The sequence below is a fragment of the Astyanax mexicanus genome, chromosome 5 (assembly GCF_023375975.1).
Source record: "Astyanax mexicanus isolate ESR-SI-001 chromosome 5, AstMex3_surface, whole genome shotgun sequence".
Lineage (NCBI taxonomy): Eukaryota > Metazoa > Chordata > Actinopteri > Characiformes > Acestrorhamphidae > Astyanax > Astyanax mexicanus.
Window position 1 is genome coordinate 8,812,448 of NC_064412.1, and position 22,993 is coordinate 8,835,440.

The following is a 22,993-nucleotide window of genomic DNA, read 5'->3' on the forward strand; positions in this document are numbered from 1 at the left end:
ATTTTTTTTTTTTTAGCACCAGGAGTGTTATCCATATGTTATCTAAAAACAGTGTGTAAAACTGGTGGAGGAGAACATGCCAAAATGCATGAAAACTGTGATTAAAAACCAGGGTTATTCCACCAAATATTGATTTCTGAACTATTAAAACCTTATAAATATGAACTTGTTTTATGTGCATTATTTGCCTTCTGAAAGCTCTGCATCTTTTTTGTTATTTTAGCCATTTCAGCCAAACTGATTCAGAAACTGAAGTGGTCTCTTATTTTTTTACAGAGCTTTATAATGAACATTCTTAAGAAAAGATACTGTTAAATAAGCCAAAGTATGTTTTCCAGCTTGTGAAAAAGTTTGACAGTTCCTAGAACACATTTGTCATGACATTAGGTAGATGTGTATTCAGCAATTCTTACTAATGAACTGTGACACTTGCTGTGTAACATCTGAGAAGTCTGTTTTAGCTTTAATGTCCCAGAATAACACACAATTACAACCTGTGAAGTTAGCCAGATGTCCTGCTGTTATATGGGGCCAGTATTGGAGCAGGACACCTGGGAGCGTCTTTCAGAATTAGGCTGAGAAGTTCTAGAGGACATATTCCTGGGGATAGTGTAGTCGAACAATGAGCCTCAGGACTAACGTGGAGATATTGAGAAATGCCTCACGTAGATGGTGGGCCTTGGCTGGTAAAATCTCTCCCTCTTGCTCTCGATCTTTTTCTTTCATCCTCTCTGGTGAAGCCTGATTGAAGTATGACCTTTCTTGTTTTTATAAACTGCAGCCGAAGCCCTTTTACATCATTGGCCAAAATGCAGCACCGCACACCCATGACATTAACTCACAACTTCAACTCTCTGTTAATAGCTATCAAAGAGAGCCAGCTTCCTGTGGCATAAACTCACAGTCACATACAGTACAGCCACACACAAATACACACACACACACACACACACATTTTCTCACCTCCATTTTGCTATTCAGCATGAACCTTTAACACCTCAGATTGATTCCCTTCCCACTTTTAGATTTGTACCTTGAGGCACACAGTGGACTCATTATTTCTCGGCCTGCCGCTGTTGCGCAGTGGGTTCTGGCAGGTTTCTAACAGTTAACTGCAAACATTTTGAGACCTCAGTATATTACCTATGTGTCACTGCTGGTATTTAGTGCTCTGCACTCGGGCCTGTTGTTTTAGACCAGTCTGTGACCTGATAGATGGATTGTAAGTGGTTTCCACCAGTCCCTTTTGTTACCTTTACTCTTTATCTCTTAAAATAGGTCCTTTGACCCTTTTCACACCTTAGGGTGTGATGTGATGTTTAAAGGAGAACTCCGGTGTAAAATGGACTTTTGATGTAGTAAAACATGATAACAAAAATGTACTTAACTTTGATGAATAGCACACCTCCGCTCTCCCACAGCGTTCCGAGATCCAGAAATTTTAACAGTTTGTCCAAACACCCTTCAGACTGGGTGACACGGGGCATAATTTCCCCCGATAAATTGCTTTTTCCTTCGTTATCCAGCTCAAAGTAGCTCCACACCTCCTTGCTAGAATCCGGAGAGCCCTGACATTTAAAACGAGGCATTAATAACTTAAAAAGTGCACAAGAAGCTTATTAAAAACCACTGGTGACATGCCATAACGCTAGCTTTAGCTCCGTGCGCCTCCACATTTGTATAAATAATGTCATAGACATGTATATACATAGACTCTGCATAGTGAAGCAGCCAGCTTCACATTTTAATAGCTACAGTGCAATTTATAATATGAGTTACTAACACATATGCGTGTTCTGCTCTAAACAAGACCAGCTTTTTTTTTACTTCATTAGTTTGGTCCGCAAACATGAAAACATAGCTCTGTTGCTCAACATTGTCGTCAACAATGCAAGGAATTAAACAAATAAAAAAGATATGCAGTAGCGGAGTCAGACTCAGTGTGAAAGATTGCTTTAATATATATCTATTTTTTTTATTATTTTTAAGCCAACTGGCCACTAACATCATTAGATGTTAATTTCAGGTGAATGTTAGTCATGACGTCAAAAGACAAATATTTTACATTATTATAACTAATCTAATACTGCCTGCAGGGGAGGTAAAAAAAAAAAATCCTCCAAAAATATCTGACTTGGTGTGAAAGGGTCTTTAATCTTAGACTTGTAGCTAGCTGAACTTGGTGCATAACTGTTTTTATTTGCCTCAGAATCTTAAATTTAACATGTTATGATTTAACCATTTGTTTGTATTTGGTATTTTGCAGACTCATTCCTCCACTTAACCAGCTTGATCTACTTAGGAACCTGAAGAGTAAATCTGGCCTCTCCTTCAGGTAACATAACATATTTCTACAGTAAAATTGCCTTTTTATGTGTTTTAACTAAAGTACAATAATTTATTCACTTCATATAATTACGTATAAAAATATATTTATCCTCATGCAGGAAAGAAGCTCAACCAGAGCCCTCTCCCAGGTAAGTGTGTATACCTACAGTAATCAATATTTGTTTACTGATAAAACAAATCATGCTTTAAGATTTATCTCCACTGCCTTTCATGTCTTTTAATTAATATTCATATTAAACCCAGTCTTTTCCAATGGTCTCAGGGGCAAACCAGGACCCTACTGTAGATAGTGTACAAATATTTTACCTGTCTAGTCTCAGAGTAATGTTCTATGATGGATGTCGCTAGACTGTTTTTTTATGAGCATGTGTGCTGGCTTTGACCTCGTCCTTGTGCAGATGGATGTGTTGCGTGGTCTTTCCTGCAGCCTTGCGCATGTGAGGATGTCAGATGACGGTCAACTCTAAACTCTTTAAACCATATAAACTGGTGTATGGCTGATGTGTTGGTCTCAACAAGGAGAATTTCTATGGTTAATCTCTCAAATAATGGCAGATTTTGTTTTGTAATAGTTCTGAATCTCCAGACTTTGAGTCTCTCTTCTTTTATTTGGTCGGCTATTATTTAAAGCTTCCTGAACCAAAAGTTTGAAAATCAGATTGTATATTGTAGATATTTATTTCTTCTTTAATACTTGGTTACACATGCCCTTGCCTTAATTTAGTTGGATATGGGTTATACTTGAGTTTCTTTTGATTACAGATGCAGTTTTTTTTTTATTGTACTACTTTTTCACCACTGTTTAAAAAAAAATCCCAAAAATATTTATATCCCAGCACAATAATTTACCTCAGCAGTGCTAGTCTAATTAAGAATTTACTTGAGTAATGCTATTTCAGTCATAAATGTACCTCATCAACCGTGTTTAATATTATAGTAAGCTAAATCTTGAGACTTGGCTCATGCAAATAGTGAGGAGAACAATGACAACAACCAATAGGATTGTCTTGTAAATAGTGACCCTGTAAGATCCCCAGTCTTCGCAAAATCTTAGCAAAATCTAAAAAGTCTTTTCTTTAGATGTGAGAGGGTGTCAGTCTCTTTTAAGGTGGTCTAGTGAATGGTTAACATTAGTGTGTGTTGTGCTGGTACAGTGAGTCGATCAGACACAGCAGTGCTGCTGGAGTTTTTAAATACCTCAGTTTCATTACTGGACTGAGAACAGACCACCAACAGCGTCCTGGTGCAGCAGATCACTGACGAAGATCTAGAGGATGACCAACACAAATGTTTAAAAACTTCAGCAGCACTGCTGTATCTGATCAGCATTCACCAGCACAACGCACAGTAACACCTCATACACCACCATGCAAATCAATGTCACTGCATTGCTGAGAATAAACCCAAATTCACCCAAATAAAGCTGAAAATGACTGTGATTAACAATGTATTTTTTTGCAAAAACAGCTAGAAGTACTTGACAGCTACCACCTATTCCAGTCTGTTTCTAGAGCTTTTAAAAGCTTTCTCCTTTACAGTCAGAAGGTCAGTCTGAAAGAGCGGGTGTTCTCCAGCCCCAGAAGTTCAGGCAACAAGGGGAAGGGTTCACCTCAGAGCCAGCAGCCGCTGAGGCGTTCGCCCAGTGCAGATAACAGCATCGAAGACAGTCCTTCCAAAGTGCCCAAGAGCCTCAGCTTCGGCGACCGCAGCCGAGCTAGACAAGCATTCCGCTTTAAAGGTGCAGCATCACGCCAGAACTCAGAAGGTGAGAGAATCTATGAAAAAAGCAGTGGATACGCTTTTATATTGCTGTGAATATGGGCTGGTTTGTATGTTTAAAGTGGTACAACGTGGAGAGTCTAAGTCTGAAGTTATGTTAATTTGGCAGCAGCTGAACTGTGTTTGAGGATGTCATGGATGTCATGCTGTCTGTGATTGGAGTGAGTGGTTGTGAAGCTGTGATTTTGGACCTTTGCGATGTTCTTTCAGAGTTATTGTTAAATTACGTTTAAAATATATTTAAGATCAGGTAACTTCTTATATTAATAGATCCTGTGCAGACTGAAACATGTTCCAGTATCAGGACTGTGTAAATCTGGCCTTTTTGACTAAACTGACAGGCTAAATTAAACATCAGGATTCTTGTTCTTTTTTTTTCTGTGAGCTGTTGCATGTTATTGTTGCGCAGTATTATTGTGTTATTGTGTATTGTGAATTGTGACAGGCCTTTTTCTATACTGGCTGCTTTCTTTGTTATTATTCTGATGGGTTTGGCACAATGTGTTGAATGCTGCTTTTTCTGTCAGTGTTTATTGGTGTGTATATCTACAAAGTTCAGTGGAAGCACAGAAACTCTGGAACCCAAAAATTTAATATTATCTAAATAAAGTTAAATTATATGTACATATCATAGAAAGGGACACAAATATTTATTTGATACACATTAATATAACAAAAGACTATTATAATTTAGTTATGGTGGTAGCATTATTTATGATATTATTACTGTCATGCAAAAATGTCTTTAAAAAAATGAAAACATTTTTTTTTTTACATTGAATTCCATTAAAAATTAAAAAAGATTTTTGTGTGACAGTGACACTTTGTTTACACAGTGTAAAGGCCAACTGTAGTGTTTTAGAAAATTACTATAGTGGAATTTTTGAAATCTTACAGCAATAATATCTATTTACAGCATGTAGAAATCACATATTATATATTTTAAATGCCCAGAGTTTGTGTGTTAGTTGCAATATCCTGAAGAAATGTATTTAATGCTTGCGCTGGTAGCATTTTCCACAAAGTGCAAATCCAAATAGCCCCAGAAAAAAATATATTTAACAAAGTTTTTGTTAAAGCAGAAATATACAGTAACAGAACAGTAGAGTAATGAACAGAAATGCTTTCAGTGTCACTGATGTATAAAAATCAATTATTTTAGTTGCACATTGCTCCTTTTCTCTAGTATTGAATCATTTTGCCATGTTGGGGGCTCTGTAAAAGCACATTGTGTAAAGTGCCTCCTCTCTGTAATCTGTGTGTCTTTGATTTTTCCCCGCATTTTGAAATTAATCTGGATCCTGATGCTGTCCTTTCCATTTCTCTGTTCGATGCTGATGCTAAAGTGCTGATTGAGATGCAGGCAGAAGATTTGAGGCAGAAGAGCTCCCCAGGTCAGACAAACCAGATGGGTCTGGGCTCAAATCAACTTCCACCCTTAAACTGACACCTTTCAGAATCAGACTAGCTTTAATCATAACAAAATGTCATGGTAGATTTAAGCTTATTGTTTTAGATTTTCTTTTCTTTTTTTTCTGTATTTATATGACATTTCTTTTCATTTCGGTCTATGGGTGCAAAGGATAAGCATACTGGTTAGTTAAACTGTATGACCTGTTTACTGTAACATAGTTATGATGCACTGCCTGGCCAAAAAAAAAGTTGCCACCAAAAAAAAAAAGGTCACACACTCTAATTATCAGCATTGATTGTGGCACGCATTTACTGTAGCATTGTTTCAATCATTTTTCACCAAGGTCTTGCAGCAGCATTGATGATGGTAGAGTCTGGCCACTGCACAAAGCAGCTCTTCTCCATCCAGCACATCCCAAAGATTCTCAATGAGGTTAAGATCTGGACTCTGTGGTGAACTCTCTCAATCCATGTGTGAAAATGATGATCTCATGCTCCCTGAATCACTCTTTCACAATTCCAGCCCCATGAACCCTGACATTGTCTTATCTTGGAATATGGCCGTGTTCATCAAGAAAGAATCCATTGATGGAATAACCAGGGGCCTCATGTACTAAGACTTGCGTGGACTTCCTACTAAAATGTTTCGTACGCTCAGACCTGAAAAGTTCCGTACGCACAAAAAAATCCGGATTTATCAAACCGTGCGTAGGCAGAATTCCACGTACTTTCTCTTAGTACATCGCAATCAACTTGAAATCAAGCGCAAATGCACGAAAACATCACACCTGCCATGACTCCTCCCTCAATTACGCATAGTATAATGTTATAATAATAATAATAATAATAATAATAAAAATAATAATAATTATTATTATTATTAATATTATATACGCGTAGCGTTTAATTACCCATGTTTTAAATCGTATTATTCCAAGATGGTCAATAAATGCTTTCATTTAAATGCTTTAAATGAGTTACCAAGAAGCCGCCCGTCACACACTCAGCTTGTTTTCTTATCCACTTATGCTCTTGGAAATCTAAAACGGCTTATAAGTCAGTCATCATCATGGGCCAAAAAAACATAATGGTCACAGAAAATGCGCTATCAATGAATTTGGCCATTAGCAATATTTTCCAATAATGCCAACATTGCCAACTCCAACAACTCCAGCGCAAACTTTTATGCATTTTTATATAATCTAGGCTAAGTGGAAACACGTTGAACGATTATTTATGTGAGCCAATGAAATTGTCTGATTAATTTACTTTATTTTACCCAGTAATGCTTACTACAATGTGTGCGTAAAGGATATCTTAATAGTTGTAATTTCAATGCATCGCCAAGTGTCGCCAAATGACAAAAACACAATATATACTCACGAAATGAAAGTGCCGTGGGGAAACGCACTTTCTCACGTTCAAGTCAAATTTAGTACATCTGACCGTGAGCGTGAAATATGGCGTACGCAATGTTTTTGTGCGTCCGCACCTTTAGCACATGAGGCCCCAGGTCTATATCCAGTATATTCAGGTAGTCAGCTGACCTCATTCTTTCAGCACATACTGTTCCTGAACCTAAACATGCAGACCAACTGCAGCATCTTATATCCATGATTTTTTTGTATTTTTTTGGCCGGGCAGTGTATGTTGTATGTTAACAGAAGACTGGACAGTGTATTACATGATAATTATAGTTAATTCCTATTTATTCCATATGCTACTGAATTCCTGGTATATTAATATACAAACTAGCTAACAATTCTAAGAAGAAATTGGAAAATCTAATGGACTCTGATTAGAGTCTTGTTCTGATAAATTGACAAAACGAGTTTTGTTCACACCTCTTTTTATTCAATGTGTTTTTTCTTTCTTTCTGTTTTTTTTTTTTTTTGTTACACTGTAAATGTAATATTGAAGACTATATTAAAGCTATACAGGAACACATGCTGAATTATTTTGTAAACAAAAGTGTTAAACACACCAGAATAGGTTTTATACTTTAAATTATTCTAAGTAGCACATTTATCTTTAAGGACAGATCTGCAGACTCTTAGTATTTTATGAGGTAGAGTCACCTGGAATAGATAAAAAATCACCTCAAATCACCATCTCAGTTCATCAGGTTTAGATCAGGGGATAGGATAGTGCAGGATAAACACTTTTTTACTGTTTACTACACAATTCTGTATGTGTTTTCATGTTTGTAATCTTAATGTAAAATGTAAAAATGTAAAAAAAAAAAAAACAACAAAGAAATAAGGAACAACATTGAACTAGGTGTGACAAACTTAAATTCTTATTTTTAAGCTGTACAATGCTCTTAGATGTAACAGCAGTTCTGGTATTGTAAGTATATAACAATAATAGGTAATTTCTTTTATGCAATTATTTTACCAAGATATATTGCTATATTTTTTATATTTCTGTTTCTAATTTGCTTACAGTTTTGCACCTTACAATTGTTTATATTTTGTCATTTGTTTATTTCTAATATTTTGTTTTTAATGCTCCTTTAATAAGCCTAAAATAGATTTACAATTCACAACAATTTTAATAATCCTATAAAAATGTTAGATTTTTTTTTTTGTTAGAAGTTTCAACTTTTAGGAAGACTTTAAGGCTGTAGGGAATTTACAATACTATCATCTTTCATTCTCACTTCAGTTTTCACTACCTCATAAAAACACTGTGAAGAATGTGAACATTGAACATTGAACATTCATTACATAAAATGCATTGGTGTGACTTTTTAGCGTTCATTCTTTATTTACAGTTCTGTTTTCTGACATTGTAAAATGTTGGTGCATAAGATCGTATGTTATCTTATGTTAGAACTGCATTGCTCTGTGTGTGGTGTGTTGGTTTTATTTGAAAGTTGCATTCAAGATCACAGAATATTAACACTTCTATTGTATTGTATTATATTCTGTATTATTGTCTTTTATGATCAGAATCATATTGTTGATGATTATACACGAATCCTTTGATATATATATATATATATATATATATATATATATATATATATATATATATATATATATATATATATATATTGTTTCTAAAAGCTAAAACAGTAGATGAACAGTAATCATCTGTGGACAATAGTTAAGGAAAGTCCTGTGATCTTGAAATTAATGAAATCTCATTAATCATGGTGTAATTCAGTATATGACTGCATATGGTATTGTATTTTTGTATTTCAGAACATATACATTTATTTGTTTATTTATTTATTACAATGTATTTGTGTCACAAAAAAAATTGTTCATTTGTATTTTGTTTCTTGTATATTATATTTATTACTTAAAAAAAACGGTAATACTTTACAATAAGGGTTCATTAATTAACAGTATTTGGGACAAAATACCTCAACTAGTTATTAACTGACACTAGATAATTCATTATTAATCATGATACCACAGTTAATTCTGACTCTGCACTGTGATTGGCTGAGAGGCGTTCTGTGAGTGCCATTATCAGCCGGTAATGCACTGTAACCAAAGCTCTCCATGTACAGTATTACTCCGCCACAAACAGGTAACCTAGCAACGATGCAGCGCTTACAAGCCAAACAGCACAGCTACAAACAGAGCAGCAATGGAACTATTTAAACCCGCAGAGTTTTTTATAATCAAACAGATCATATTTTCTCGTCCTCTTTAACTCAAAATCTTTCAATAAACAGCGATAAAGGAACTGTGGTATAATCACAATAATACACCCATGGTTTGTGTTATAACATATAATATTGACACTGCTATGCTGATCCACAGCCGCAGCACAGCAGTGCAAATATTACACATTATAGCATGTGTATTATTGCTTAATTACAAGAGTTTTAACTTTTGTTTCAGTACATTTTATGCATTAAAATATAGTAATGTTTAATAATGTCTTAACTACTATCAAATACTAACTAGTTGAGGCATTACTTAACCTGTTAAATGGTTAAATTATGCCTCAAATAGTTAGTATTTGATACTAGTTAAGACATGTTTATTACTATTGTAAATACTGTTATTAGTGACACTTATTGTAAATATTGCCATAAAATCTAGAGCTCTATAATTGTAAAAAATATATATATATTAATGTACTGTATAATTAATTTCTATATTTCTATATTAATTCCCATAACACATAAGGCAAGAGCAGGTCATTCTTTTCTCTTAATGCACTATTTGTAGAAAGTTGAAATGAAACAACAGCTTACTTTCAAAGGGGTTTATGCCAAATCATAGTTCCAAACATGCCAGACATAATGTCCTTCGCTGCCATTTCGTTATTTTCCATTTAATTTCTTTGATTTATTTTTTCCGTTTGAGTTCTGTATGCACTTACATTTGAATTTTAACCAGCTTTTATTGTCTCTTCTCCAAACCTTTGCAGCAATTGAAGGGTTGATCAGTAAGACAATATCACATGTCTGCTAGGGGTTGTGGCCACTAGCGCAAGCTCTTGTTTTACCAACCCTAAAACCAGTACAACCAATAGAAGTGCATGCTCTCGTTCTAGAACCATTCCATAAGCACATGGCAGGACCCATCATACCATGACTCCAACTCAGCAGCTGGCAAGCCTGCTCTGTTACCTGCATGTAAGGAAAGCTGGTTAGTTTCTAGAGACCTTGCAACTTATCACCTGATGGGGCCTTCCAGTCAGCATCACAGAGCACTGAAACAAATCACCACTTTCCAAAAGCCATGCTAGACCTTCCCGCATCCCTCAGATTGAGACGCTACAGTTTTTGTACAGTGTGGACAGGCTCTGTGCTCTGTTTCGCTGGCAAAGGTAGTAGTACTATTCTTAGAATTCCCATACCATTATACACTGTGGTGACCAATGAGAACTACTGCAGCCTAGACTTACTGCTTCAGCACGACAATCAGCAGAGGGAAATGGACGAAGAATTATGAATCATTGTTTTAATCCTATAAACTTAAAGGGGAATTCCACTTTTTCCCAAATTCTATTCAATTTAAAGTGGTTCGGGGTAAGTGGTTTGGATGGTTTGTTGTAGAGAAACATATTGATGTTAATTTCTTTACAATGGAGGTGTTAGGAACCAAAATTTCACCAAATTTTGCCACTGAAAATATGTGTTCTTATTTTTACGTAATGCTCATAGTAAAATAAATGAAAGTATTCAATGCTGTACAACACCCTTTGTGTACTGTACCTCTCTGACATAATAAAATCTTTATTAAAACTGCTGTAAATCAATGTTGTAGCATCAGGCAGCTTATTTTTTTTATTTTCTAATGTAACTTCTTTAAACATTTTATGCTAATCAGATGTCTGGCTTCTATTACCACCTCTCACTGTGAACAATTTTAACTCAGTACGCTTCTTTAAAAGAAAATAATATTTTATTTCACAGCAAACCATCCTGAAGGACTTTTTTGTTTACAACAAAACCATTTAAATCAGCATTATGCATTGTTATTTGCTCTGTCTATCTTCTGGGCTTCTCCTATAGTTGGGAAGTGTAATTCATGTTTTGCTACAGCCTTTCCTACAGAACACATGCATTTCTGGACAAGCTGAGAGATACAGAACTGGCGCCAAAAAGTTAAAAAAAGAGAGTAGAGCACTATTACAGGATTGTACTCATCATTACTTTAATTTGCTCACTTTACCCAAGTTGTCAGCATGTCAATTCTGAAGTGGCAAATTATAGACATGCTTTATGCTATTCTTAATATTTACTATTTGTTATTTTAAGGCAAAACTGTTACATAATGCTGTTTTAAATGTGAGAAATTTTGAGCAAAATAAAACAACAAAGTGGAATTGCCCTTAAAGTAAGTTCAACTGGAAAATTGCAACCTAAAGCATTAGAGGTGAACTATAAAGACTGAGCACTTTAAATAATATAGCCAACAGTTGATGGGGGTGTTTTATTGTGGCCTTTTTCCTACTGCTGCTTTTAAGAGCATTAGCATTATTCACTCTTGCTTCAGTGCCTTACAATTCCCCTCACATTGCCAACCATTAAATGAAACAATAATTTTTGACCTACATCAACTCTGCAAATTGCAATATTAAAGAAATCTATTCACACAGCTTTTGTTTATTCATCACCTTCTGTTTTTTCACAAACCCAGCTTGCAGAGTGGCTGTAATTCAAGCTCTCATGGAGGCAGACTGTTTGCCCTTGTGTATGACACGACAGTTGAGCCAGATGCATAGAAACAGTCACATGTCGCACCTTCGCTAGCCCACTGATCCCCTCATGTTCTTTTACGCCACACGTTGCCTTAATTAAACCCTTCTCAACTTCTCTATTCTGCCCATCCCCCCTCTCCTCGTGCATCGGGCCACTGTAAAATCACCCGGCCAATGAGACGAAAATATTGCCCATTAACCTGCTCTGACCCAATCGGTATTTAACCGCACCCTGTCCTACTGAGCTGTGCAAGTTAATGGCTGTGGCTGGCCTCTGCTTGGTTCCATCCCAGATGAAAGATTTAGATGTGAGGCTCAGTGCGGTGTTTACTAATGCTGTAGTCCTCCTGTGTTCATGTTGTGTTTTATAGAAGCCAGTCTGCCTGGAGAAGACATTGTTGATGACAATAAGAGCTGCCATTGTGAATTTGTGCCACAAGATTTAACGCCAGGAATCAAAGTTACCATCAGGGCTGTGTGGTAAGCAACTAGAAACTGTCAAAAAAAATGCAAAACTGACATTATACGCTTACATACCAATTAAAAAAATAAATAATCTATGGTCTTAAAAAATAAAGATACCTGACAAGTTCTTTGGATCAGAAATGTGGTGCCCAACCATGGTCCCAGAAGCCCACTTTTCTTCCGGCTCCAAGCTAAATTGATCTTATTAAAGGTCTCATTCCATTGTTTTTTCATTCATTTTAAAATATCTAGTTGTGGCCTCCTACCTGCCTTCCCCCCACTGTCAATTTCACAGCTCTAAAACTCAAAGGAAAAAAAGTTTTCAGAGATACAGCCTTAGCGTAAGATTCAAGCAACACCGCGGCCGAGAAATAACCCCCTACACGCAGCCACAATGTTTTCTAGCTACTGCAGACAAGGGAGACTGAGAAACAGTTTCATGTGCAGCATCATATACAACTCAGAGAGACCTATAGTATTTAAAAAAAAGCACAAAAAAGTGGATTTTAGCGGAATGAGACCTTTAAAAAGCTCATATTAAATTGACGTAAGTTTTTCAAAGCAGGGAAAACAACAAAATGTGCAGTGACCCTCCAGGACCAGGGTTGGAGAAACCTACTGTAAAAGAACAGCATGTAATTCCTTTAAAAGAACCTCTCAGTGGATAGTTTTAAAGGCACTTTTAAATCGAAGTCTAACCTAATCTTCTGATTTAATTTAATTTTATTATCACTGAAAAGTTCTTTAGAAAACCAAACCTGGGCTTTTTACTAATGTGTATGACTGTTATAATTGTATGTGAATTTAAATATCATCCCCGAAGTTGTATACTCTAAAATGAATTATGTAATTCAGTGACATTACTATTACTACTACTACTACTACTATCTACTATTACAACTGCTATCTACTACTATTACCACTGCAACTATTTTATAGATAGATAGATAGATAGATAGATAGATAGATAGATAGATAGATAGATAGATAGATAGATAGATAGATAGATAGATAGATAGATAGTCAGCCATACATACAGTGCATTGTAATAATAATAATACATAATAATTTAGCAGTGCAAATTTGTAAAGATGTAAACAGTGGACAATAATTAAACTACAACACACACTACCACTAGTACCTATAACTACTCAGCTACTACAAACTACCACAGTCCTACAGTAACACTTCCTATAAATAAAGCTGCAGTAAAGAGTAGTGAATAATGATGTACTGACAGTGCACTGTATGTATTTTGGAATGTTTTTAACATGTGTTTTTTGTGTCTGCAGCATTATGAGGTTTATGGTGTCAAAGCGAAAGTTTAAGGAGAGTCTGCGGCCGTACGATGTGATGGATGTTATTGAACAGTACTCAGCTGGACACCTGGACATGTTGGCCAGGATTAAAAACCTGCAGTCCAGGCAAGACCAGACACAAATCTCAATGTCCAACGGGAGAGTTTCTCCCTCCTTTCCCTCCCTTTCTTCTGTCCACCCAAACCTACTCTCCTTAACACACAAACACATACACACACTTGCTCAGGCAACACTATTTGTAGTGACAGTGGGTTTAGATGTTACTACACTCTGAAAAATTAACATGCTGGGGTTCTGGGTGATCTAGTCATCGGACTAAGGTGTTGCCTTATGATCGGGAGAATCCTGGTCATGCAGTTTGTAATAGAGTGTGAAGACTGTTATAAATATCTAAAGAAACTTTCCCTTCAACCTTTTCTCCCTTCATTTTACATAAAAATATGCTTTACTTCGACTTTATATATTTATCTATGTGGCACATGGTCAGGAAATCTGGGGTCATACATGAGCTATCCAAAACGACAAAGGGGTAGTAGGCAAGAGAGGAGTCAGAAAATACAAAAATTGGTCTGTAAAAAAAACAGGTCAATAACAAGAAGGCAAAAATACAAAAACCCGCATCATAGAAGCAGAAACTTGATTCAATATCCAGCAACTAGGAGAGCAAACAGAGGGGTATATATACAGGGAAGGACAGGTACAAACAATTGGAAGTTCGGAGAGCGGGAACAGTGGACAGTGGAGTCTGAGAATACAATATAAAGAAAATATATGGTCATTTAGTAAAATTTTTAAAAAAACTTTTTAAGCAAGGGAAAGTATCTTTAGATTTTTAAAAAGTTCTTTACACTCACAAACATGATTTCTTTATTGAACCATAATTAGCTATTTTGTGGCATCACTCAAATAACTCTTTGTAGCATCTTTATTTTAAAGAGTGAAAATACTATAGAAACTATAATATGACAACATTTCTTGTATGTTCCCTTTTTGTGTCTTTTCTGGTTGGATCATGTGTTTTCTGAACAGCGTGACATTGCATTGTTCACCCCTGTACACCACACAGTCACTTGGGTGTTTTCCCAGTTTCATGGTGTTTGTTTAATATCATGGTGTGTACCAATTTTGTGTCATATTGTGATGTTTTGTGTGCTCAAACATTTACCCACCTTGGAAGGACATCACTGATAATTTAGATGAATCTGAAAGGTGTATGTGATGGTAGAGAAAACCTGTAAAGTCGGACACTCAACGTTCACTTTCTCTCATTTGAAAACAATTCCATTCAAACCCATCAATAAGGACTATGCATACATACATATATATTGTATTGTGATTTTAAAGTGATTCAATATATACAGTTTGTAAATATATTCCTGCTTTTAGAGCACACCTATAATGATAAAGGCATACTTTCAGTGTAGATATTTTTACCAAAATCTTGCTTTCTATCAAAGTCATGGCAAGATTGCCCCATCACTTAGTTCATTTTAAGACCTGAACCTTTTAGGAAACAACCGTTTGGCTGTTTACTAAGTAAAGTATGTCTGGAATATATTTTCACTTATTTGTCCTTGTGTCTCTTTTCCTGTTGGAATTTCCTTTCTGTTGGTTTGTTGTATATTTGTTTTCCCCCTTCTCCATGCTGATGTGCCCATGGCCCTGAAGTTTGTGCTGGTCCGTGTCACGTCATTCTGCATTGTGCTGTCCTCTCCTCTATTTTGCTTTGCCAGGATAGATATGATATTGGGTCCCCCGGGTCCCACCACTCCCCGCCATAAGAAGTATTCAACCAAGGGAAGCAAAGAGTCGCCCCAGTTCTCACCTAGGTTAGGACGCACCAAACTGCATCTATTGCTCGTATTAGAGCTCTTAATTTCTTCTGGGTGTGCTGGCCGGAAATAAAAAAAAAACAACCTGTTTTTTGCTTCAGACTACAGACTGGTAGAGATTTTCCCCTAAGTTGCTCAGTTACCACAAACACAGCACCAGCATTTACCATTCTTTCCTATTTTGTATAGGGAACAATAGTCTAAAGTCTAAAATTTAAAGGGCCCTATCGTGCACTCTGCGCATCGCAATGCTCATTTCTATCTTTCACCCCGTCAGCAGTCTATTTTCATTCCTTGTACCCGTATTGTTAAAATAGCGTTGAGGTTTAGGAATAAATCTACACTGATGGGTGTGGTGGTCTGGAAGTGAGGTGTGTTCAGGTAGATTTCTGGCATGTTTCTATATATTTGGCGGTGGAAAACACAGGTGCTCCACTGACTGAAATAAACTTAGACAACAGTTATCAGAGTCCATTCCTTTAGGTGCTCCCAGCTCTATGTACACCCCCACTCATTACACACACACACACACACAAAAAAGCTGCAGAGCACAAACCTGACTTTTATCTCAACAATAAACAGAATAAAAAATAAAATAACATTACTATTCTCTTAAATGAGCTGCTGGTGTATCTTCACAGTGTGAACACACAGGTCAGTATCCTCTTCTGAGGCACACAAGGCGGCATGCTGTTAAGATACAAATGTGCCAAAGTCAGAGCTCACCTGGTTCTTAAAGGGAATGATGACTAACAAGCTGATTGGTTTATTTCATGTTAAGCTTAAAAAACAACTATGATTAATAAATAAATAAATATTGTCACAATAAGGAACCCTTAAGAAAACTTAACCTATCCAGCCCCAGCCAGAGCCTGTACCATTAGATCAGTGGAATAGACGCCATTATGTTCTGTTGGTTGAGAACCTCAGACAGTACACTGCAGGATTAGCCATCATAAAATTTGCATTAAAGTGACAGAGCCCTTAAATGGCCCACTCTGAAAGTGACTGAAACTGGAATTAATAGAGCTGATGAGATCTTTATGTGAGAGTGATTTTGTGCAAAAAACTTGGTGAAGATGTTTTGTATTACCCATAGGCCTATTCTAATCTGTGTAACTCTTACTCTAAGGAGTATTCTAACATGTAACCTCTTTCCATTTCAATAGGGCTCTTGCAGTGAGCCTAGAGCCTACTTTTATATAAGGATTCAGTTAGAGAAATCTAATTTACACCTAATTAACTTTAAGTGCTTTGTTGGTTGTAACTGAGCATGCCCTGTGTCTTTGTGTTCTCCAAGCACACCTAATTTTCCACACATAGATCATAGATCACACATAGACCTCACGATCAGAGCAGGGATTTTAATATCAGATGTAGCACAGGTAAGTTACTAGCAGTAGCTGAAGAAAAACAGGTTGAGCTGGTTTGCTTGCATCGCTGTATATGAAATGTACAATCTGGACCAAGCAAAATGCAGCCAAGGTGCCTATGACCGAGTATTATTATTATTATTATTATAATTTCAGCAGTGCTTCCTTTACTTATGCATGCTGGCATGACATATTACATGGGCATGCCACATAATGCACAAAGACCATTTAAGGATGTCTGAGTATCAGGCGTATGTACTGTAGGTAAGCTCTTTTTTTATTTTTATTTTTTTATTTGTTGTTTATGGGTTAGTTCAAGAAATAGAAACATGATGCTTCAATGTATTAATTGAAGCAGTTTTTAAATATAATGTATCAGGGAATGTTCTGGGCAAAGCCTAGCATAAATAAGATGCGCATCTTATTTTAATATTACGTTTAGTCTATCATTTTGAAGAATGTGTCAAGGGCAGACTTTGCCATTACGATGGATCTGTTTTTTTTGTATGTACAGTATGTATTTATGAATGTCATATATACATATACAAAAAATCATATCGAGTGTATGAATTTCATAGAGAGTAGCATACTTAGAGTTATGGAATATTGAGTATTGTGTAGTAACTTCACTGACACATTCTTCAAATGCTATATGACAATACGAATATTAAGATTTAGTCCTTCTGGTGGGCAATGGCTCTCTCTGAGGTCCATTTCTCTCTCTCTCTCTGTCTCTCTGTCCGTCCAAACCTCTTCATATCTTCATCCCCCACCATTCTGCATGCTCTCATTCACATCTGTAATATTCTGCACTTGGCAGAGAGGTAGTGCGGGATCTCCTCTTGTCTCCTATCTCCTCCTCTTCCACTTTTCTGTATGTTACTGTTCGTATTTCTAACGTTTAATCCATATATTCCCATAGCATTGCTTTTACATTATCAGTCGACGATGGAATACATGCTATATCCTAGATGCTGTCTCTTTCTGTGCTGTGATTGGTAGAGTGGACCAGATTGTGGGTAGAGGCGCTCAAATCACAGACAAGGACCGCCCCAAAAGCTCCACTGAAGCAGAGATCGTGGAGGACCCCAGCATGATGGGAAGACTTGTGAAAGTAGAGAAACAGGTCATTAAACTTTACTTAAAAATTCTACTATGACTAGCTTTGCAAAAGTGCCTGGAAATACACTGACTTGCAAAAATCATGGGACAGAAAAAAGTGGAATGACTTTTGCCATATTAAACTGAAGCTCAAGAAATACCATTTCTTGCTCTGTCCACTGTGGGTGGTAATGTACCCACCTGGTGTTTGTACCCACTATCAGGTCTTGTTTTAGCTCCAAAAAATTATTTGTCCTTATTATATGGTCAATCTCACTGAGCATATCATACAAAAGACAGTACCTCACAACTTATACAGGTGTAGGTGTCCCCAAGCTGTCCCTGAAGTAACGCTTCAGGATCAATTTACATGCTGCTATCCCATGATATTTGGCATGCCATTGTGTAAAACACCATATTTTTATCTCAAGGGATCTAAGCTATATACAGACACTGTTAACTGCAATAAGAAGCAGCCCAAGTTGTTTTTTTTTTCCAGAAAATATGGTGATAAATGAAATCATTGTCATTGTAAGACCATTTTATATCAGGTTTATAATGTTAATATAATCACACAATAATGTAATTACATCTTTTAAACAGTAATTGAATAGCATCAGTTTGATTAGCATTGTTGTGAAGAGGTAGACTTGGTATACAGTGAATAGTCCTATTCATATTATGGCAAGAATTACTCAAGTAAGTAAAGAAATAAGTTTCTTTAGGAAATGTAGATCAGTCAATCTGAAAAATGTCAAGAAGTATCATCAAGTGCAGTCGCAAAGACCATAAAAAACATTATGATGAAGTTGGCTCTCATCAGGAATGCCCCAGGAAAAGCAGGACAAGAATTACCTCTGTTGTACAGGATAAGTTCATCAGAGTTACCAGCCTCAGAAACCTCTAATTAACAGCACTCCAAATTAGACATATTAGACAGACTATTTTGGTTTGTTTAACACTTGTAAGTTACTACATGATTGCTTATGTGTTTCTTCACGGCCTGGGTTACTTCAGTATTCATTGACAATGTAGGAAAAATATATTTAAAAAAACATTAAATAAGAAGGTGTGTCCTACTTTTGATCTAAATAATAAAACATTAATAAACCAAAATCTGTTTTTAAACAACATTGATATATCTGTTCATCCTAGTAATGGGTTCTCCCCATTAAGAAAAAACATAATGGGCAATACTGAGGTCATGTTCATATATTGTATTATTGTATATTGTATATTATGTACATCAATAAGTTGATAATGTAATTATTCTAACAGACCTATTTGTTAGCTACGCTATCTGTGACTTTCCATTCTAAAGTGTTTGTCTTGGTTCCACATCTAGGGTGGGTGATAGATTACGCTGAATGCTTTTTTTTTTTTTTTTTTTTTTACTGAAAAACTGTTTTAACCCTCCTGTTATGTTCATTTGTCAGGAACAGTAATGGTGTTTCCGGGTCAGTTTGATTCAGTGCATGTTTAATTACTCAAAAGATGTCGGAAAAAAAAATCTTAACAAGCAGTGTAAATATTTCATTATTAACTCCATTGCTCTTTATTCTATCAATATTTAGTGCAATGGTGTTCCTTACCTCTAACAGGTAGTGGTTTAATTAGGATAATTCACTCGTTTTTTTTTTTTTTTTATAAAAAAAGAAATGTTCAAACTTTTTATTATGTTTCACTTTTGAAAGACCAACATATAAAACACAACAGTTTTAAACAGTTTTTCATTAGCAGAACATTGCAATTTTGTTTTAGTTTTTGTTTTTGAAGGTGGTGGTTGCAAATATGTGGGAGGATCCATTTTCATATTATATGTTGATTACACTAACTAAGACAAGCAGAAGAAGTTTTATACTGAGAAAATACTTTGAACTATTTTTCCTAGATCACATGTGTCAAACACAAGGCCCGCGGGCCAAAAGTGGCCCGCCACGTCCTTTTATGTGGCCCGCGAGAGCTTGTAAAATCTTAGTGTCTATAATAAATAGGTCAGAAGCGTTCTTTGACCAAAAACTACATTTCCCACAATGCTTGTCGATTGTATTACCCGCAAAGTTACGGCTTACTGCCACTACACGGCAGTGTAGTCATTGATGTGGAAACCCTGCCGGAGGGAAGGTGTAACTTCGCGGGTGGAATTGAGACATGTTTATCCCATAATGTCCAGAAAAAGAGAAGTTGATGCAGACGGACGGCTGTGCTTCAAGGCGAAAGACCGGTATGCCTTTTGTGTTACGAAGAGTGTTACTGACCAAAATAAACGCTTTTTAGGAGAGATATAAGTTATGTGTAAATATTTATAAGACAATACCTGACAATCTGTTTTAATGATGTTAATAAACATCACTGTGACCCAGCAAAGGACGAGGAGGTGAATCACTTATCTAACCAGCCTGTACTGATTTCTGCCCCCAATACCCTTTCAATAACCTCCAATAGCCTTTAATAGTCTTCAGGAGCCTTCTATAGTCTAACCTTGCAGCCGTGGTGTGTTCTAAACTCCGTAGTTATAAACATCCTGAGGTTAGCAGCGCGCTAACTGACCTGTTTATAATGTAATCCGAGCAGTGACTCCGGGATGGCTGTTCTAACCTGCTGCTGTTAGCTGCTTGGGCTGAAAGATGAACTGTAGAGAGCTGTATTATCCGGTTAGTGCGGTTAAAACCTTTATTTCCTATACAGAAGAACTTTAAAAACTGTAAAAACGCTCCAGACTGGCTCAGCTGAGCCCTGTAGCCCGTGGCTGGGCTGTAGCTCTGACTCAGTAAAGACTGCAGGCTTGTGCTGCTGCAGCTCCCACTAGTGGTTGGATGAGGAACTGCTAAATCTGAGGAAATGCTAAATCTGTCACATGTTCTTAACAGCTCACAATTTTTGATTTTATATTTATTAAGCCTTATTTCAGTATTAAACGTTTTGATCAAAGTTAATATAACTTGTATTTTATGTCATTTCTATTCACTTGAATAGTTTGGTTCTTGATTGGTGGAGTTTTTGGATTTCATAACATGACAAATTAAAAGGATTTATGTTAATAGAGCAACAAGCAAACATTTTTTTCCATGCAACTGTAATATTTGATTGAATAAATAATATATTGAGAGTTATTTAACATTAAGGAGTAATTACATTAATTTTATATTACATCTGGTTACATTTTATTACATTTATAAGTTACATCTGGCCCTCAGAGGACAGCCAATATGCCAATGTGGCCCTCGGCCAAAATGAGTTTGACACCCCTGTCCTAGATCTTCAAACTTTAAAACTGGTCAATTTGACCCAGAACATAACAGGAGGGTTAAGGTTCATATTAACTTTAAAAATGATAACAAATAAAGTGAGGTACCATATAATTAGTTTAAATGATCGATTGCGTCTGAGTCTGGAAGTCCCCCTAACTCTGCTCTTCCACAGGTAATGTCAATGGAAAGGAAACTGGACTTCCTCGTGAACATCTACATTCAGAGAATGGGAATCCCGCAGTCTGAGACCGACGCCTACTTTGCGTCCAAGGAGCCTGATCCGGCCCCTCCCTACCACAGCCCTGTCGACCACATGGAGAAGACTGGCTCCATTACTAAAATCATCCGTTCCAACAGCTCGGCGGGCCAGAAGAACTTTGACCCGCCTCCCTCTACTTGCGTCAACCAGACCCACTGCCACCCGTCCACCTCCTGGCATCCCCACACCCTCCCTGAACCTCCTCAGCGCAGCCAGGGCACCTCCCCTGTGGGTGACCCTTCTTTGGTGCGTATCCCGCCTCCACCCGCACACGAGCGTTCCTCTGGCGGACATAACGGTGGGTCACGAGGTGCTGGACAGCACCACGCTCGTGGGAGTGGGCCGGAGGACGGGAAGGCGGGAGGACTGTCTCAACAGCAGGCAGGTGCTGAGAGTGACACCTCCATATCCATCCCCTCAGTGGATCACGAGGAGCTGGAGCGTTCCTTCAGCGGGTTCAGCATCTCCCAGTCGAAGGAGAATTTGGACTTTCTCAACAACGCCTACTTTAGCGGTGTGGCACGAAGCTCTAAAGTGAGACCCTATATTGCGGAGGGCGAATCTGATACAGACTCTGACCTCTGTGCCCCTTCGCCTCACTCCGCCACTGGAGAAGGAGCTTATGGGGACAGGGGCTGGACTGGCACCAAGTAACTGCTGAAGAAAGCTTTCTAAGCTGGATTCACTAATGGTGGTGGCAGCGTCCGAAGCCAAACACAATGGGAAACATGGCGAAAAGCTGTATGTGTCGTCTTTAAAACCAGTGCTACGTTTTACAGATGCAGCTTCAGTGTCAGTACCAGGATCTTGTGGACTAAGGAACGTTTTGGTACTTAGCCATTTCCTGGATCACCTGGAAAGGTGCCACCAGTAATTTCTTCTTTTAAAAGACAAAGTGTCTGTTCACCGGTCATCTTTTATCTCTCCTAAATAAAAAAAAAAGAAGTGGGAAAAGGCATTAGGAAAGACCAGACAGATGAAAAGAGCAGATAAAACTGATAAAATATCATGGTACGTCTCTATCTCGAAGCACACACTGTTATAAACTTAAAGCACATCATCCGTTCATCCCTTTAGCTAACGTTCGTCACTCACAATAAACAGGTGATCTGATGATGATGATGAGATGATGAACAGTTCCATCAACAGTTCCACACTGTCCACATTAGCCCATGAATGTACTTCACAACATGACAGCATAATATTTTAAAATTTCTATTCCCAAACACGCCACACTTAGTATATTCTCTTTAGGAACAAAATCACATCGTACAGCTCTAGCAATTATAAGAGTTTCACTTTAATCCTGTATAAAAAAGTACATCACCATCACAATGTCTCAAGTTTACAGCATTTCTATCTAATCCCTGGTTTTAATAATTATACGCATGAATCGGACATTTAAAAGGGATATTTATATTTGCAATTTATTTCTTACTAAAAAACTACTATGGCTTCAAGGAAGATTACAAAAAAAAGCTTAATATTACGTTTTTTTTTTTTTTTTTAATAATAAAGAGAAGCTCTAAAGCCATATACTAATGTAATGTGTATAAACTATTATTAAATGACTTAAAGTATTAAACTTGATTAAACCCCTTTCATACATTAAATCGTATGCATTACAGTCACATCACATCAGTCAGTGATGAAACATTACATCTAATTCTATTTAATT

General features: G+C 36.8%; 1 protein-coding gene across 3 annotated transcripts in view; it reads left to right on the forward strand.

Moving 5' to 3' along the window:
* The window catches only part of LOC103035350 (potassium voltage-gated channel subfamily KQT member 2), a 91,833-nt gene extending 69,573 nt beyond the window's left edge, over nt 1–22,260 (forward strand). The window contains exons 9-17 of one of the 3 annotated variants that reach the window (XM_049479544.1): nt 2,267–2,335; nt 2,448–2,477; nt 3,888–4,114; nt 5,475–5,522; nt 12,087–12,195; nt 13,473–13,604; nt 15,233–15,328; nt 17,707–17,830; nt 21,229–22,260. In XM_049479544.1, coding sequence (XP_049335501.1) covers nt 2,267–2,335; nt 2,448–2,477; nt 3,888–4,114; nt 5,475–5,522; nt 12,087–12,195; nt 13,473–13,604; nt 15,233–15,328; nt 17,707–17,830; nt 21,229–21,969 — 1,576 coding nt within the window. In that variant the 3' untranslated portion in view covers nt 21,970–22,260. The remainder of the gene's footprint in view (nt 1–2,266; nt 2,336–2,447; nt 2,478–3,887; nt 4,115–5,474; nt 5,523–12,086; nt 12,196–13,472; nt 13,605–15,232; nt 15,329–17,706; nt 17,831–21,228) is intronic. The other 2 variants (XM_022675624.2, XM_022675625.2) reach the window with 2 other exon arrangements.
* Nucleotides 22,261–22,993: the final 733 nt, after the last annotated feature.